This window comes from Cibotium barometz, chromosome 58 (assembly GCF_041138505.1).
Source record: "Cibotium barometz isolate CiBa-2024 chromosome 58, ASM4113850v1, whole genome shotgun sequence".
Lineage (NCBI taxonomy): Eukaryota > Viridiplantae > Streptophyta > Polypodiopsida > Cyatheales > Cibotiaceae > Cibotium > Cibotium barometz.
Window position 1 is genome coordinate 14,278,188 of NC_141103.1, and position 19,399 is coordinate 14,297,586.

Consider the following 19,399-nt stretch of genomic DNA (forward strand, 5'->3'; position numbering starts at 1 on the left):
TGGCACGGATGGGTAAGTTTTCCCTGTGATGCATTTGCTGCTTCTGGGTGCTACTCAGCAGCCAATCAGCTTTTCTGTCACCTCAGTGTGTGGCAATAGCAATGGGTGTCAATCCTGTGGTTGTCCAGAATTTCAGATTTCTTCTGCACCATTTCTGCTTCAGTGTGCAAGCGGCCTGAGCACTCTAAATGCCCAGAAGAGGTAAAGAAACAATCAGGTGTTCTGTGAGCTGGAGACACAAACCTCGGAAAAAATTTGATGAAAAGGCACATTGCCAAATAAAAAATGTACAAATTTCTACAGCAGCTTCCCTGCTACATGAAATAAAGTAGCTAAAACTCACCAGGTACACATTGTTGATGCATAAATACATGCATGAAGATGCCTCCAAGCTGGTAAGAACACACTCATAATAGAGCTAATCATACAACATCGCTTACCTCTGGTGCTAATAAACACATCAGCAGTGGTCTGACGGATACATTGGGCAGATAGCACAATAATCATTTGAGCTGTGTTTGTTAAACAAAGGATCAAAGGACTCAGTGCTACAGCAAAATCTGTGCTCTTTGGCTTCAACAGTTAGTGTTCCTTCAACCTCCAAGCTTTGGAGATGATCATCAGTGACAGTGGTCAGCCATCTTGGTTTCTTTCTGTAACACCAGAGTCAAGGTCTCCAGACAAGCTTAGTGTGCGGCTTAGTTCCAGTCGGTACTCCAAACCTCTCATGTGATGACCCAACAGCATGCACCTAATATAAAACATAAAAGTTCAGGCGCGCGCACACACATGTACATACATACCGACCATACACACACACACAAAGATTCTTATGCATACATGCATACATAGACATACATACAATCTACACAGACACACACACATGTTTGACACAAATAATCCATGCTCACAGATTCCTACACACCAGAAAAGCAGTCTTGCAAGATAGTCACGGTTCACTGTAACAGCAGACTGAGACTGCAAGGGAGAAGTGCTGAACTTTTGGGTGCCATCCTCCTCCCATGACCCATTGAAGGTACCGGCTGTTCCATTCCCAAATTGAGCACCTCTATGCTGCAGCTTTGTTGAAGGATTATCAAGAAGCCCATTGATGACCTGTTGAATCACCTCTTCCACTTCCAATGACGTGGGTTGCGACAATTCTGCCACCTGCAAGTGTTGAACACGAGTATTAGTTTCAGTTGTCAGAGTAGTAGTTGCTTCATTCGAGATTTCAGCTTCAGTTGTCAAAATCCATAATGTCAAGGCGCCCACATGCATTTCATACACCAAGTTTCCCAGACAGTGCACGATTTCTCCATGCACCCAAGCACCAAAGGAACCCAAAACACACAGTCCCAACAAGCAATGCCAAACCTTGTCAGGTGCCAAACTCCTCAGGTAGTCCAATAGATCATTTTTCTCCTCGCCCACGATGCTTTGTACTTGAAGCCCAGTATTAATTCGTTTACAATCCTCCAGCTCCTGCAAGAGAGAAGGCAGTTTAGCACAAATAAATGTCTTAGTTCGAAATGGGTAAAAGATTGATTTATTAAAGACCTGTCTTCATACTAAAATAACTAAGGTGTTTACTGTTTGCTCACATGCCAGTCCTTGACGTTGTAAACAAGAAGCCCACCTCCCATGTATCTTTTCAACAACTCTTCTATGTCTCGGTCAAATTCACCTCCAAATCAGCACAATGATGCACACCAAGTTGACTCATGACGATGTTAACAAAAATCCACCTCCCACACTCCCTTTTCAACAACTTATCCACAATTTGGTGAATTCACCTCCAATATAGCAGCAATGAAAAGCGTTTCAAACTATAGTGGATGTGTTTCATATATACCAAATGTTTCACATGTTTGAAAAACGTTTCTTTCAACCTTTTTTTAATAAGGTCAAAAAGAGGTCTTGAATCTTGTCACTTGTGGCTTGTCGTGATTCATAAGAGACATGTAATGGTTAACCCTGCAGACCATTACCCCCTGTATGAAACCTAGCAATGCATGATTTGTATGGTAGAATGTATGTTTTTTACACTGAAACATAGCTGTCAAGTTTGTTAATGCATATAAAACATTTTTTTTAGACATGTACCACCCTCGAAATGTTTTTGAAACTCTTTTATGAAACGTTTCAAATGCGTTTTATGAAACACCAGGCTACTATGCCTCACATGACCTCTTATAATTCCAAAAGCTAAACAAAATTTGCAAAATACCTCACTGTAAAATTTGCATTTAGTGGTCTTAATGAGAAAGATTGCTGACTATCAAATATAATCTTGAGGTATTTGAAGCACTAAATGATTCCTTGGTACTGCAGGCATATTTGATATTTCCATAATGCTCAACCTTGGGAAATCCAATTTCCTGAACATGGTAAGAAATTGTCTCTGGCTCACTATCATCAAGCCTCTCATCTCAACATGCCAGGCTATTTATCTTCCTCTTCCAAGGTTTTTGTCTCTTCAAAAAATTAGCTCTCTCTCTCTCTCTCTCTCTCTCTCTCTCTCTACACACACACACACACACACACACACACACACAAAATGATGCAGACTTAGTTAATTGATCAACTTTCCCTCTTCATAGAAGTCTTGCAACGGACATGCGGGGAGGGGCATACATCAGCAAGGGGGTACCAACAGGGAGGCATGAGCAGGGGAGGAGGAGGGGCCCATATTGTGAGTACTCTCTCTGGAAAGCAACTCACTATGCAAGGCAGAACGACATAGGGAAACAACATTATAACAACAAGGGAATTGGGACAGAGATGGAGAATTTGGAATCTAGAAAATAAGAGAGCACAAGAAATACTCCAGCTAAGAGCACGGAAAACACACAACACAGGCAAATATCCAGTGCTCACCACCTGTGAACCTAACATCCCAAATGAGTACATGTTCAAGAATTCATGCTTGTGCTTTGATTAGAACACTTTAAATACAAGCTTGCACTCTCATGAACAGACAAGAGGCTTGTTCTCGCAGTGAGAAATTATCTGCCCTAGTCATCTGTCCTAGGTTGCTACATGGACATTTTCCTTCATCTACAACACAGGATAACTTTTCCAATGGGCCTTGAGCATGTTGTAAGCCCTAGTCCAAGGGACAAGTCACCACACTTCATCTAGGTTAGTAGGGTTTAGTCTTGTTGTGCCCGTGGCACAAGCATATGTAACCCTCTTTGCAAGATGTAATGTTTGTACAGGTCCAACTGGACAATTATTTAGACCAATTGTTCAGGTGTCTAGAAAGGCTCCCTTGCCACCCTGTTCTTCTTTGACCAAGCCATCTCATTCATGGACACTAAACTGCTGTACTCCATTGAATCCCATCCGCTTGTGTCCAACCTGGCTGCTTCGTGTCACCTGTTTGTGAATTCCACACTCTTTATCGCCTTGTTCGTTGAGCAGTGACGTCTACTTTCCGCCAGCTTTGTAACATGCCCAATAATCATTACAACCCGTTGGGCATCCTCCGACTATAACATACATATAATCAATTAGCCTTTGACGTTCTCAAATCATACTGCCATGACGAACAGTCCAAATGGGAATATCTTCCGTTGGTACAGGAAATCCTAAATGATACTCACTCATCAAGTATTGCCGGACGCCATATGAGGCAGCATTTGGTTGCCGGTTCTCATTTCTTTTGGCGAAACAGGTCCCTAGAGGCCAACAAGACAACCGACACATTTTCGGAAATCATTGAGTCAGTTAAGGAGCGTGTCACCAGCCTGGACATTTCTCAGTATGAAAGGAGTCTGGTGGACTCCAGGATGTCTAAATATTTGGAAAGTACAAGCTTTGGGAATGGGGGATTATCCTAGAATACAAAGGACCACACTCCTAAAATTTAGGAGAGTGCTATTTTTGGTCCAACTCCGATGGAAATTATGTTCGTGTCATTGCATCTGGAATTGAGCAAATACCAAGAGTTGGCAAAGTGCCTATGACAGAATGTCTACCAGTTGGGATATTTTTAGAGATAAAGTTTATGGAAGGACCCATCTCTTAGATTGGGACATGTGGCAAGAAAGTGGACCAAAGTGAGACAAGTGGCCTGAAACTTGTTAGAAAATGGATCAAAGTGAGACAAGTGGCCTCACACTTGTCACTTCAGCTATTGTGTGGCTCTCTACTTGTCATTGTAGCCTTCTCTTGCCATTTTAGCTCATGGGAGGCCCAAATCTATAAATTGGAGCCCTCTCTCTTCATTAATGGAGGCTCTCTTGCTGCACACTAGCCTCTACCACCGTTGAAGGCTGGCCTAATGATGGCTACTCTCTTTCTCTCTCCCTTGAAGGCTGCCCATGAAGAATACCGGCTGTTGGGGACTATTTTGGAGGCTTCCATCGCGAAGAAATACTGAGGGCAAGGGTATTTAATCATTTATTATGATGTCTAGCCATTGTACTTGTTGTACCAACCTTTGTACCTGTTGTACCATCCATTGTACTGGTTGTACCAATCCTTATACTTGTTGTACTTGCCGTACCACCCACTGTACCGACTATACCAGCTTCTGTACATGCTGTACCAGCATTTGTACTTGATGTACTTGCTATACCAACCACCGTACCGATTGTACCAACCCTGTACATACTGTACCAGCCACTGTACCGGCTGTACCAGCTATTGTACCTGCTGTACCGGCTGAATGGAGAGTTGTACTTACTGTACCAGCTCTATTGCATGAAGACCCGTGGTTTTTGGGGAAGAATCAGTACCCACACGGAGGTATATGGATTATGTTGTTGACTCGGGATTTCTACAACCTATGTTCCGGCTTGGTAGCCTCGTGTTGGGCTGTGTTATGGCATTTGCATATGGATAATCCGGCATCTCCTGTGGGGAGAGTAAGGCCCTCAAAGCTTGTACATGATATTATTCTCCTTGGGTAATAAAATACTCCAAGGGGGGGGTCGGCCCATTCCGGCCTCTATGTGGTGTCACATGTGCAAGATCCATTTTCAGCATTTGTGGATGTTTTGTCCAGCTTTTATGTTTTATGCAAAGTGTGTTGGAGGAGAATGACTCAAACACAAGAGCTTGCAGGCTTGCAGCCAAGGAAGTGCAGAGGAGGTAGAGAAGAGTGAGAGAGAGAGAGAACTCACACCATGCTCAAGAATATCTTGATGTCTTATTGAGGCTCAAGGGAGACCTCATATTTATAGAGATACAAGGGTAAAGTTAGGGTTAGGTCTAATATGGGCGGGCGCCCAACTTATGGGGCGCCCGGCGGACCAAATACAAAGAATGCCGTTACAAGGCCCAAATGGGGGCCAAATGTACAAGTAAATATATGGCCGCGAAGCTCTCGAAAAGAGCTACGCGATGATCAAGGTCCGGAGGCGAAACTGGGACTTTATACCCAACAACCTCCCACTTAAAGGACCAGTGAAGCTCCTCTAAGTGAAGCTATGTAACTCCCACCCGCTGTAGACACATATCAAGCTGTGCTTTTGGCAAACTTTTGGTGAGAGCATCTGCAGGGTTCTCATGAGTGCCAATCTTGACCAAACTGACCAAACCATCATCTAGCACCTGTCTGATGAAGTGGTACCGTACATCAATGTGTTTGGCACGAGCATGAAACATGGCATTCTTAGCCAGGTATATGGCACTCTGACTATCACAACCAAGGACCGGAGCCCTCTCTGGCAATCCAAACTCTGTGACAAGGCGTGCTAACCAAATGGCCTCCTTAGAAGCCTCTGTGACGGAGATGTACTCGGCCTCAGTAGTAGAAAGTGCTACTATCCTCTGGAGTCTAGAGCACCAAGAAACAGCACCACCTGCAAGAGTATAGATGTACCCACTAGTAGACTTGCGGGTATCAGAATCACCTGCCATGTCTGAATCACAATAACCCTGCACCTCAAGTGGACCTTTACCATACATAAGGCATTTCTTCTGTGTCCCCTTCAAGTACCTCAAAATAGACTTTATAGCATCCCAATGTGCTTTGCCCGGGTTGGACATAAAACGACTGACTACTCCCACTGAATGAGCAATGTCTGGCCGTGTAGCAACCATAGCATACATAAGAGATCCACAAGCAGAAGCATAAGGGATCCCACGCATAGTACTGGCTGCATCATCATCTTTTGGGCAATCATCCTTGGATAGTTTAACATAGGGCTGCAATGGAGCACCCAAAGGCTTAGAATCAGCCATGTTAAATCTATCAAGGACTTTCTGGATATACTTCTCCTGCGAGAGGAAAAGCAACTTCTGTGCTCTGTCCCGTCTAATCCGAAGACCCAAAATATGTTCAGCTGAACCCAAGTCCTTCATAGCAAAGGCTGACTTCAGCTGGTCCTTAAGAGCTTCCAAAACGCTCTTATTCTTCCCGGCAAGGAGCATGTCATCAACATACAGCACAAGTATCACTGGGCTGCCATCTGCATCAGTTTTAGTATACAAGCAATGATCTGCATGGCTACGATTAAACTTCTGGTTAAGCATGAAAGCATCAAACTTTTTGTACCACTCCCTCGGGGCTTGTTTCAGCCCATAGAGACTACGCTTCAGCTTACAAACCAGATGTTCTTTGTCAGGAATGACAAAGCCTTCAGGCTGCTTCATATACAGCTCTTCATCTAAATCACCATGTAAGAAAGCTGTCTTTACATCCATCTGATACAGTTCTAAATCCAAAACAGCAGTGAGAGCAAACAAAACACGAAGGGTGGTCATTTTGACCACAGGAGAGAAGACCTCCTGAAAATCAATCCCTTCCTTCTGAGCATAGCCCTTAGCAACAAGGCGGGCTTTATACTTAGGCTGGCCGTCAACTGTCTTGACTTTGTACACCCACTTGTTAGGAATAGCCTTCCTTCCTTTGGGCAACTCAACCAAGTCCCAAGTGTCATTTGCATGTAGAGACTTAATCTCCTCCTGCATAGCATGCTCCCACTTGTTTCGGAGTTCACAAGACTTAGCCTCTTTGAAAGTAAGAGGCTCACCCTCATCTGTAAGCAAAACATGTTGCAAAGAGGGATCAAAACGCTGAGGTTCCCTCCGAAAACGAGTAGACCTCCGTACCCAATGATCATTGGCTGGTTGGGGGTCAATATCGGGAGGAATCATAATTTCAGCATCAAAAGGCTGCGGGTTTTCACGAACAGCCTGATTTTCAGCATATAGGGGTTGCTGCCCTACACCTCCAGGAGCATGAAGCGGCTGTCCAACCTCTTCTGGCTCAAATATCACGGACTCATTATGTTCAGCCCTTTGTGAAGCATCCTGGGGCTCATTTTCAGCATCAATGGGTGGCTGCCCTTGCTGAAATTTGACCTTTTTCTGATCACCATGAGAGGCACAAACATTACGGAGCAGCTTTGCCTCATAAAATACAACATCCCGGCTGCGAACCACTTTGTTGGTTGATGGCAACCACACACGGTAGCCCATCTCACCTTCATCACCGTAGCCAACGAAGGTGCCCTTCTCGGACTTAGCATCAAGCTTGTTCCGGTCTTCCTTGCAGATATGCACATATGCATCACAACCAAAGATGCGTAAGTGGTCATATGAGGACGGTTTGCCAGACCAAACCTCCTCAGGGATTCCACCTTTCAAAGCTGTGTGTGGAGATCGATTGCAAACATGAACTACAGTTTTCAAGGCTTCTCCCCAAAAATCCTGAGAGAGATTAGCTGTGGACAGCATGCATCGAACTCTTTCACACAGTGTACGATTATACCTTTCAGCCACACCATTTGAAGAGGGGGCTATAGGGGGGTGTAAGTTCCCTCTTAATGCCATTATCATCACAAAATTTCTGAAATTTAGTACTAACAAACTCACCCCCATTGTCAGTGCGTAAGCATTTAATCTTCACTCCAGTTTGAGTATGAACAAATGCATAAAACTTTTGAAATGCAGCAAAAGCATCATCCTTAGATTTCAACAAAGTGATCAATACTTTTCGTGAGTGATCATCCACAAAAGACACAAAGTACTTTGAACCACCTTTAGATTTAATGGGCATGCTGCATACATCAGAGTGGACCAAGTCCAACTTTTCAGCCTTGCGAGAGGCACGAGAGGAGTAAGAACTCCTATTCTGTTTCCCATACAAGCAATCATTACAAAAATCAAGCTTGCTTCCTTTTGCATCAAACTTGTTCAAGGAGGACAAAATGGAGAGACCCTTTTGGCTCATGTGGCCAAGTCTCTTATGCCAAAGCTCCATGTGGGAGCGTACCTCTGCAAAAGCAATAAACTTACCAGACAAAGCCTGACCATGAAGGCTATATAATGTTCCTTTCTTGCATCCTTTTGTAATCAGCCTTGTGCCTTTGGTCAATTTCCATGTGCCATTTCCAAATATGGCCGTGTATCCCAAGGCATCAAGCTGGCCCACAGACAGGAGACTGGTTTTCAAACCAGGCACATACCTCACATTTGGCAGCACAAACTCACTACCATCCTGCAAAGTCAAATTCACGGTGCCCATGCCTTCAATATTGCAAGCATGATCATTCCCCAAGAACACCTTTCCTCGGGAGCCTGCAGTGAAAGTTGCAAAACACTCCTTGATAGGAGTTACATGAAAAGAGGCACCCGTGTCAATAATCCAAGTCTGTGAAAGCACATCAGATTCATACATCAAGGCATGAATAACATTTGGTTCTGTGACATGCAAGTTATGAACATCAAGAGCATTAGCAGAAAAAACACATAGCACATCATCTGAGTTAGACAGTTCCTCTATGACAACACCAGAGGCCACATTGGCCTTGCTCTTGTCCTTTTCGAACTCTTCTGCTTTGCTGGAATTACTCTCTTTTTCCTTCTTTTTGTCATTTGAATGACTGGATTTCTTCTTCCGGTCTTGCTCCATCTTGTAAAACTTGCAATCTGGCTTCTTGTGGCCTTTACGACCACACTGATAGCATGTAACATCAGACTGCTGGCCCTTGCTCTTGCTTCTACCCTTTGAATTGGTAGTAGTATTTCCCCGGTTGGTCGTCCTCCCTCGTGAGACATTTGCAGAACCGCTAGTCTCTGAGGTCTTCCTCCGGATATCTTCATTGAGAATAGCACCCCTGAATCCATCAAAAGTTAGGTTGGGATTTGTCCCAAGTGACACCACAAGTGTCTCCCAAGAGTCAGGCAAAGTAGTGAGCAAAAAGATAGCTTTCAACTTATCATCAAAAGCAGGCAATCCAAAATCCTGCATCTGATTAAGCACCCCTGTGAAAGCAGTAATATGCTCTACTGCATTCTTAGAATCATCAAGTTGCATATTCATGAGTTTCTTGATGAAATGTACCTGTTTCACTGGCGTGGTGATCTCATAGGTGCTTCTCAGCTTCTCCCAGACGGCATAGGCTGTTGTCAGCCCTTTGAGGTCAACAAGAACCTCATCAGCAACAGCCATCTGGAGATAGGCAACGGCCTTTCTGTTCAGGACTCCCCATTCCCGCAGATAGAGGATATTCTGAATCCTCACCTTCCAAAGATCAAACCCAGTGCCTGCAAACTTCTTAATCTCTAGTAGACCCTTAAGATCACTTGTAGACGCCATGACTTATCAAACTGACACTTCAGAAAGTAAGCAATAGCAAGATGTTATGTACCAGATACGGGTTGACAGTAGGATGCTCGTAGATTGATGAAACAACTTCAAGTGAAGAAGACGGCGGAAGAGAATCACCGGATGTCGATGTAAACCCGAGGGGCAGCCGGAGATACTGCAAAAGAGGACCGGGGCAGCTCTATATTGATGCTGAAGTGAATCCGGGGCAGTATGTTGCTGTCTTTGGGGCTGCTCGTAGTTCCTGGCTGCTGGAGGCAGCGTTGGCTGCTTGCTGGTGGCCGTGGGGCTGCTGGCTGCAGCCCGGGCTGCTTGCTGGTGGCCGTGGGGCTGCTGGCAGCAGCGTTGGCTGCTGCTGATGGCAGCCGTACAGCAGGCAGAGGAAAAACAGCAAACGCTGCTGATTGCAGCAGCACAGCAGCAGAAACGCAGCAAAGGGGGCAGCAGGGGAGAGGAAAACGCAGCAGAAGGGCAGCGTAGAGTGGAGCAGAAAACGCAGGAGAGGGGAAGAGCAAGAAAAACGCAAAACAGGCTCCTGCGTTAAAAAAAAAACAGAGCAGCACTCTGAAAGAAAAAAAAACGCACCAGATTGATGATAGAAGGGAGGTGTTTGACGCGAAAAACGCAGACAATCCCGTAGTCAAGTGGTGGAAGACACCTCTAACTCCATAGCTTCTGCATACAGCTTCCCTCCATAGCTTTGATACCAGTTGTTGGAGGAGAATGACTCAAACACAAGAGCTTGCAGCCAAGGAAGTGCAGAGGAGGTAGAGAAGAGTGAGAGAGAGAGAGAGAGAACTCACACCATGCTCAAGAATATCTTGATGTCTTATTGAGGCTCAAGGGAGACCTCATATTTATAGAGATACAAGGGTAAAGTTAGGGTTAGGTCTAATATGGGCGGGCGCCCAACTTATGGGGCGCCCGACGGACCAAATACAAAGAATGCCGTTACAAGGCCCAAATGGGGGCCAAATGTACAAGTAAATATATGGCCGCGAAGCTCTCGAAAAGAGCTACGCGATGATCAAGGTCCGGAAGCGAAACTGGGACTTTATACCCAACAAAGTGATGATGGATATGTGTTAAGGTTGTGGCCATGTTTAAGTGTTTTGATATGCATTGATGGTATCAACAAGTGTGTCAAAGGCCCTAGTCCCCCGGGCACCTGCCGCCGCGAGTTTCATTGGTATCAGAGCATAGGCTTTCTTGGAAGCGGAGGCTTCCTTCTATCAATAAGGAAGAGAAAAGATCTCAAGTGGGGACCACACTACCATCATTGCTATTAAGCATGGCCAACCACTTCAGAGCCTATGAAGTAAATAAAACTCAAAGAGCAAAAAGAAAGAAGTATACAACATAAGTTTTAACTTTTAAGTGGTCATTAGTTGTAACTTATACTTGTCTAGCCGAGTCCATCTTCTTCATGGCATGCAACATGCACAAGTTAGTGTGGCAATACACTAGCCGCTTTAATTATCGTGTGCTAGCAATTATGGAGCTTCATGTGTACGAGAGAATAGGTACTCCAATTCCTCACATGCACCCAAAGCATAATCTTGAGACAAGAGTCTCAAAGCCACCTTTTGGAGGCACGACTGAGCATGTAGCCAAATGTTTCCCACCAAAAAAGGGGTTTCACAAGATCCTGCAGTTGGCTTTATGTGCACACGTTTAGCACTCTTTCCATATGGATATCGTGGATTACATTATCAAGCTTACAGGCAAGCTATATGGAGATATATCTCAGGATATCTTAAGGATATGGTGATGAGATATTTCTTTTGGCTTCATGACCAACTTGGCAAAGAAAAGCTAAGTATACTTTGAGTTTGCAAAGTTGGTGCTTTTGCTATTTACTATGAAGTGTTTTTTATGTTCACTAACCCTTGTATAGTCATGCAAGGAGAAAGGTGGTGTTGTTTGCCTTGAGATGGTTTCAGGGAAACATTGTTTATGGCTCTCTTTATTGGGATGGATTATATCTATGGAGATTTCTTTCTTGGATGAGATTTATATAGATATTGGGCTTTACAAGCAATTTCTATGGAGGAATCTGTCCCAGTTTATAAAGAAAAAATATTTGGATATCTCATGGATATGATGTTTTTATGGATAAAAGTCCACCTCTACTCCAAGGTGTGTGGTTAGCACGGAGTATGTGGTAAGAGTTATGGTATACAAGGATTATGATATACAGGTCTATGGATTCTTGGACTTCTTTTCTAGGGATTTGGATCCATCCTTAGGTTTATGGATTATGTTTATGACTCCCTTTAATTGGGATGGATTATTCTTTATGGCTCCCTTTATTTGGGATGCATTGGACTTATGAAACTCATTGTTCACATACCCTGTGTAGTGTTCTCTTGTCCTACCTGCTCTCTTGAAGATTGTTTCTACCATGTGTGGGTGGAACAATAGAGAGCAGATGGAAGGGAACATGGGCACTTCAGAGGATAGTGTCGAACACAACATACCGTGTGTAGTGTTCTCTTGTCCTATGTGCTCTCTTGAAGATTGTTTCTACCATATCTGGGTGGAACAATAGAGAGCAGATGGAAGGGAACATGGGCACTTGAGACGGTAGTGTGAGTTGGTGGCCGAAATGCCTATAAACTATGTGTAGCAGAAATGCTTATGGAACACCAGGTTATCTATGCCTGCGAGTGATTATTTTATCTTGTTACTTGAGCCCACCTCTCATCCAAGGTGTGTGGTCAGAGTACCAACACGGAGTGCAAGTGGTAAAGTGGACATAACGCCTAGTTGGCACGGAACTTATATCTATGCCGGATTGTCTCGCCCATTTACTTGGGACATGAATTATGATATCTGGACTTATGGGACTGATTTGTCTCGCCCATTTATTTTGGGACATGATATTGCTATTATGGAGACTTATTTAGTCTCACCCATTTCTTTGGGACATGGATTCTTCAGATATATTGGATTTTTGAGACTCTCGTCTCGCCCACTTGATGGGACATGATTATATCTTGAATATATGGCTTGAAGCTAAAGTTGCGGACAACTTTAAAGAAGTTGGGGAGGATGTCACCAGCTTGGACATTTCCCAGTATGAAAGGAGTCTGGTGGACTCCAGGATGTCTAAATATTTGGAAAGTACAAGCTTTGGGAATGGGAGATTATCCTAGAATACAAAGGACCACACTCCTAAAATTTAGGAGAGTTGCTATTTTTGGCCCGACTCCGATGGAAATTCTGTTCGCGTCATTACATCTGGAATTGAGCAGATACCAAGAGTTGGCAAAGTGCCTATGACAGAATGTCTACCAGTTGGGATATTTTTAGAGATAAAGTTTATGGAAGGACCCATCTCTTAGATTGGGACATGTGGCAAGAAAGTGGACCAAAGTGAGACAAGCGGCCTGACACTTGTTAGAAAATGGATCAAAGTGAGACAAGTGGCCTCACACTTGTCACTTCAGCTATTGTGTGGCTCTCCACTTGTCATTGTAGCCTTCTCTTGCCATTTTAGCTCATGGGAGGCCCAAATCTATAAATTGGAGCCCTCTCTCTTCATTAATGGAGACTCTCTTGCTGCACACCTAATGATGGCTACTCTCTTTCTCTCTCTCTTGAAGGCTGCCCATGAAGAACACCGGCTGTTGGGGACTGTTTTGGAGGCTTCCATCGCGAAGAAATACTGAAGGCAAGGGTATATAATCATTTATTATGATTTCTAGCCATTGTACTTGTTGTACCAACCTTTGTACCTGCTATACCATCCATTGTACTGGCTGTACCAGTCCTTGTACTTGTTGTACTTATTGTACCACCCATTGTACCAGCTATACCAGCTTCTGTACTTGCTGTACCAACCACTGTACCTGCTGTACTAGTCACTGTACATGCTGTACCAACATTTGTACTTGCTATACCTATTGTACCAACCACCATACCAGTTGTACCAACCCCTGTACCTACTGTACCAGCCATTGTACCTGCTATACCGACTGAATGGAGAGTTGTACTTGCTGCACCAGCTCTATTGCATGAAGACCCGTGGTTTTTGGGGAAGAATCAGTAACCACACGGAGGTATATGGATTATGTTGTTGGCTCAGCATTTCTACAGCCTATGTTCCGGCTTGGTAGCCTCGGGTTGGGCTGTGTTATGGCATTTGCATATGGATAATCCAGCATCTCCCGTGGGGAGAGTAAGGCCCTCAAAGCTTGTACATGATATTATTCTCCTTGGGTAATAAAATACTCCAAGGGGGGGGTCAGCCCATTCCGGCCTCTATGTGGTGTCACATGTGCAAGATCCATTTTCAGCATTTGTGGATGTTTTGTCCAGCTTTTATGTTTTATGCAAAGTGATGATGGATATGTGTTAAGGTTGTGGCCATGTTTAAGTGTTTTGATATGCATTGATGGTATCAACAAGTGTGTCAAAGGTCCTAGTCCCCCGGGCACCTGCCGCGAGTTTCAGAGCACCTTGCCAAAGCTTAGGAAGCTTATACCCAGCAAGCCAACAAGTCTAGGCAAGATGTCAACTTAAAGAAAGGAGATTGGGCATACCTCCACAATCATGCAGCAAGTCAGCAAGCATTGTCCCAAGCTTTCATTCCGTAGTTTCAGCCCTTTTCAAGTTGTTCAAAAGTTAAGTGATGTCTCTTTAAAGTTAAAGTTGCCGGAAAGTTGGACAACGCACAAAATCTTTCGTGTTTCTTGGTTGAAGCAATATGAAGGTCCAGCATTGCAAGATGTATCAGAAGAGCAACAACCAGATATGAGTGACGAGGTAGAAGTCATAGAGTCAGAACAAATTCTCCTCAATAGATGGAAGCATGGTTCCGATCAAAGAATAAGACAATTTTATGCGAAGTTCAAGGACCGAGGAACCCATGAAGCAATATGGTTGGATGAAGAGTTCTTTCAGAAGTACCCTTAGTTATTGGCGGACTACTTGGAAGCCTCGAACCTACCGCTAAGCTAAGCAAGAGGGAATGTCACGTGTACCCTACATTGGGGTACACAGTGACACACTGGAATCATCATCAATGTAACATTTGTGCAGAAGTAATACCTTTTTTAGGGATATTTGTCGTACGTCGTGGCTCCATTGTGAGTCCTCAGTTCTAGGACAATCAAGCATGAGCTACGTAGGTCAATCTCTTAGCTCACTTGGAGAATTCATCAGATAAGTGCACGTAGCAGTCAGCCTTAGCAGTAGGTTTGCATCAGAAGCATTTAGTTAGCATGTAGGCTACGAAGGTATGCCTATGGGCCAGCCAAAGGCCAGCCCGTGGCTATTTGCCCAATTGACAGCCTGATTGGGGGCTGTTCACAGCCATGAACCGCACGCAGAGCCAGCCGACAACATAAGGGAACTAACATGTCCTTGTTGGCCAGTAAAGGGGCTGCATTAGGGGCTTACAGCAGCATGTCATGGCCGATAGGCAATCGACCAGCAAGCAGGGCAGCATTAGAAATAAAGTGCTAGCATTAAATGTTTTTTATAACATTTTATGTTCAAACAAGATCTGGCCGACCAGCATCAGGTGTGCATATATAAGAAGGAGCCTGATATTCAGCAGAAATCATTCATTATCAATCAAGTCTACTAGCAGATTTCAGGCATCAAATCAGCAATAAATCATCCTACCTCTCCAGGCAAAATCCTTGACGCCTCTTCAGCATTCAGCCAGCATACGTGCAGTCCTATAGCTATCCTGGACTTGCATAAGTAGCTCTCAAGAGTCTTCTACAGTGCCCTTGGATTGGTGGATGCTCAGCTGACGTACGGTCTTCCTTGTCCTTGCGTTAGGTAGTCATATCGCTTTTTCTCAAGCATTGTACAGCAGTTCTCCAAAGAACTCATATAAGCAAACTCTCCTGCTTGCAGGGGGCGGCCTTTAGTGGGGTAATTGGGACCCAATATTGTGTTGTCTACTTTCTCCTCTATCTCTCTCTACTCTATGAATGGATGCTAAAGATCTCACCTAATAAAGGTAAAAAGAAGGCCTTGTTGTGCGTTACCACAATCAACCCCAGTGCATGTAACAACATCTCTGCTAAGGTTAGCAGCACCCAAGACTACAATTCAGGATGCAAATGAGCTCCCACCTTGGAAAGCTCTCTAGCTGCATTTGGCTGCCCAAATGCAAGCTCCTGTGTCAAAGCATCTTGCATATACCCATTGCCCTGATCAAGCTGGATCTGCTGTAGCTTCCACCAAGAGCTACGGTCCTGCCTGCCCGGCCCTCTGCCATGCATATTGTGCCCCGTAAATGGCCTGTTTGCAAGCCCCACCCTACATTGTGTCCCATTTTAGGGCTTCATCCGCTGATGAGTAGTAAGTCAGAACCCATGTTCGACATCCCAAGCTCTCCACAGATTCCGAATTCCATGCAACTTGACAACTTTAAACACAAAACAACATAATAGCCTAAATGGTACGACCGAAAGTATATCCTGGATCATGGAAATTTAAATGCTCTTATCCACTGAATCCTTTCAAAACGTAGTCACATTAAGAAATACCTTTGAAACAGACACTAGCTTTTGCTTTAGATAGTGTATGTAACCTTTGGCTTCTTCACTGATAGGACCGAATGATTCAAGAGTGTCCACCTCATCCTCTGTCGCATGTTGTTCCCCTCGGAAAGCTTCCAAAGCTCTCCCTGCAATAAAACCACTTTCCTCTTCATGTAGCGCTGGCTCAAGAATGCTTTCTACATCGCTGAAGAGAACCTCATGGTCCAAAAACTCTTTATCTTGCCCTCCTCGTACCTCATCATCATCAGAAAACTCTAGACTCTTCTGAAGGCACAGTCTGTACCCTGCATTTCTTAGTGTGTAACTGCATTAAGCAAGTTGCAAAGACCAAAAAGCGAAGTACCAGTGAGAAAAGACATGAAAACTTCTAAATATATAAGAAGGCAACCATATGTACAAAGTCACTCATACCCAGTCATCATGGAAGACACGAGCAGTTTCGCAAGGGGCTCACGGGATGTCTCAACTGTCACTTGAAACTGATCAGACGGTAGCAGACCCAGCATACCAGATATGGTCCTCTTCATGGCATCCGTGCTGTCAGGAGAAGCCTCCTTGCTTATTTGGCTAATATCTAGAGGCTGGATCTCTTGAACTAAACTCAGAAGCAATGAAGGTTCCTGCATTGGAATGATGACACACAAGAAGCTGAGAAAGCTGGCACGCCGTTATCAACCCTTGTTGACCCATGTAATACATCAGAAAAGGGTAGTCCAAGATTTGCAATTCAAAAAACAAGCTGAAGTATAATAGTATGTATGGTGGTACATACACCGATACATGGTATCAGCCAAACCCTCCTTGACCTATTTAACCTTCAAAGAAGATTAGGTTAGATTAGAATTTGACCTTCAGATTCATGGCCCAACTTTACCAATAAAAGGAGGGTAGGCTTGGATTCGTCCTTCGGATTGATGACCATAATTCACCATTACAGTGCCCAGGAAAAAAACTAGTGTTTTGAGGGGTGAATTGTGACCTACCTTCTTCAAGGAGCTCTTTCTTGAGACAGACTGATGATTACTGCCTTTGCTCTCGCTGTCAGCTTCACCTTCCTTGAACCGGCCACGGAGCATCATAGGCGGCCTGATGGGCTGCTGCTGAGCGGACGAAAGATGCCCTGAGAGCTCAGCCAGGATCCTGCTCCCATCCTGCTGGCCCAGGAACCCAAGACTATCCGGCCCATTTCTGGCCTGAGGAATGCCCCAGCGATGCAGCCTGGGGAACCAGGATGCGGGCAGGGCAGACCTGCTGCTACTGCCGCTACTGCTGCTGCCAGTTGAGGAAGGAGAAGCAGCCGTCTGAAGCAGCGCTCTCACATGGTCCACGCTGCAGAAAGGGCGAGGGAAGGCGGCCCCCGACATGGACCTAAAGAAGCTCTCTCTCTCTTTTGCTCAAGAACAATCACAGAAACACCAAATTGTCGGAAGAATCAGCGGCAAGAATCGGCGTCGCAGGCTCCATGGACGAGGACGGACGGACCGACGGGAAGACGGCGGAGACAGGTCAACAGGAAGACCCCAAATACTAATCCCCAAGGTGCTCTGCGCACAAACCCGGGAATCTTTCCGGTGGACGACGGCGCCTACTGATTCTGGCGGAGCACGCAGATAAGAGCCCGTGGGGCGGGTCCCGTTCTTAACACGTGTCGCCTTCCTGTGCCTCGACTGATCTTGTTCTTCGGCCGTGTGGGCCCCGTACAACAGACAAGCAGTCCGGCACGGTATGGGCGGGTTGACGGGCCCGGACAAAACTAGAACCCTACAATTTTGAAGGTTTTTCTTTTTCAAGGGGCGGGGCATAACTTCCAGAAAAAATTAATCCGGAGCCCTCGATGCACACACTCACACATCCAAGTAGGGTACCTCCCTTTCCAAACAATGGTCACTATTGAGTAGCGAATAGTTGTCGGGACAAGCCCCAAGAGTAATCTGCTTGGTCCTCCGTAATGGAGGGAACACCCTGCAACATATAAAATTTTGAAGGTTTTGGTAGAGAACTTGTAACTTTTTGAGCTAACATATAACTAAATTGCTTTAAGTCTCTGAGATAAAAATATATAACCAAATTGCTTTAAATGTTCAAAATTCAGAGAAAAACATGTTGTCTATAGTCTGCAAGTTTTCTGTAAACATTGGCATGGTATATACGCTCATGTATGCGCCTACATGTGTGCTTGCTTGTGCATTCAAACACTTGGGATTATGATCTTGTACATAAGCTTGTGCTAGTATCTTGTTTAAGCCATCGTTGATGGTCACATTGAGGACTGAGGAGTTCCAAGGCATGGGCCCTGGTTTGAAACCTCCTTATTCTATGGTCATGAGTGTCGCATAACTAAATATATAATACTCTCACAAAAAAAGGTCATTGGTGTGAGTGCATGCATGCACTCATGTGTGTGTGTGTGTGTGTGTGTGTGAGAGAGAGAGAGAGAGAGAGAGAGAGAGAGAGAGAGAGAGCCAAAGGAGGCTTGTGTATCTTCACAATATGTACCAAAGGAAATGTGTTGTTTTTGAACAATGCATACATAAGTTTTGTCCTTGTAGTTTCTTGAGTGTCTTTGAGGGGATTTTTGATCTTGTATGCAAGAAACTAATAGAGCTGCATCTAAAAGTTCAATTATTGTGAAGTCTTTTGTCTCGTCTAGTTATAATGTCATAAGATGTGAATGTAAATATAGGATTAACCCTAATTTGTTTGCTATCAATCCAAGGAGAGCAATGTGTACATTAAATCATGTGCTTTGGGCCACATGAGAGCTTTTTGACAAGCTTGAGATTTATGGAATGTTCTCACAATCGTTGGTTGTAGTGGAAGATGGTGACAACATTATATGCATTTTCCAATTATTGATATAAGCCATTAGATTGCCATTCTTTTCTCCCTAACATTGCTAAGATTTTGGTTGTGTAAAATTTGATGTCAAATTGCTATTGTTTTTTGCATTGGGGTTTGGAGTATTTGCAAATTGGTTTCCTCAATTGTAACTAAGTTCTTGCAATATGTAGAGTTAGTGTGATCAATCCAAGAAAACAAAGGTACATGAAAACTTAGGTGTAAAGTTGGTGAGCACTTGTAGTTTGAGACACTTTGGTACACCAAAAAGGTGAAATCTTTTTTTTTTCAAAGATATTTACACACACACACACCCCCATACACTTGTGAGCATGAGGGGGGAGAATGGGCAAATTTCATGAGTATGCATAGAATATAAATAGTCGTCATTAGGGTTCTAGCCTTTTTCAAAGATATTTACACACATCCATACACTTGTGAGCACGAGGGGGGAGAATGGGCAAATTTC

General features: G+C 44.3%; 1 protein-coding gene across 1 annotated transcript; it reads right to left on the bottom strand.

Annotated features, from left to right (window-relative positions):
* Positions 1 to 254: 254 nt before the first annotated feature.
* Positions 255 to 17,679, bottom strand: LOC147605933 (uncharacterized). The gene is made up of 6 exons (XM_086792324.1): positions 17,076 to 17,679; positions 16,504 to 16,712; positions 16,078 to 16,396; positions 1,378 to 1,485; positions 926 to 1,170; positions 255 to 751 (listed from the first exon to the last, which is right to left on the bottom strand). The coding sequence occupies exons 1-6, from the start codon at positions 17,454 to 17,456 to the stop codon at positions 634 to 636; spliced, it is 1,380 nt and encodes a 459-aa protein (XP_086648450.1). The 5' UTR covers positions 17,457 to 17,679; the 3' UTR covers positions 255 to 633.
* Between the last annotated feature and the right edge of the window lie 1,720 nt (positions 17,680 to 19,399).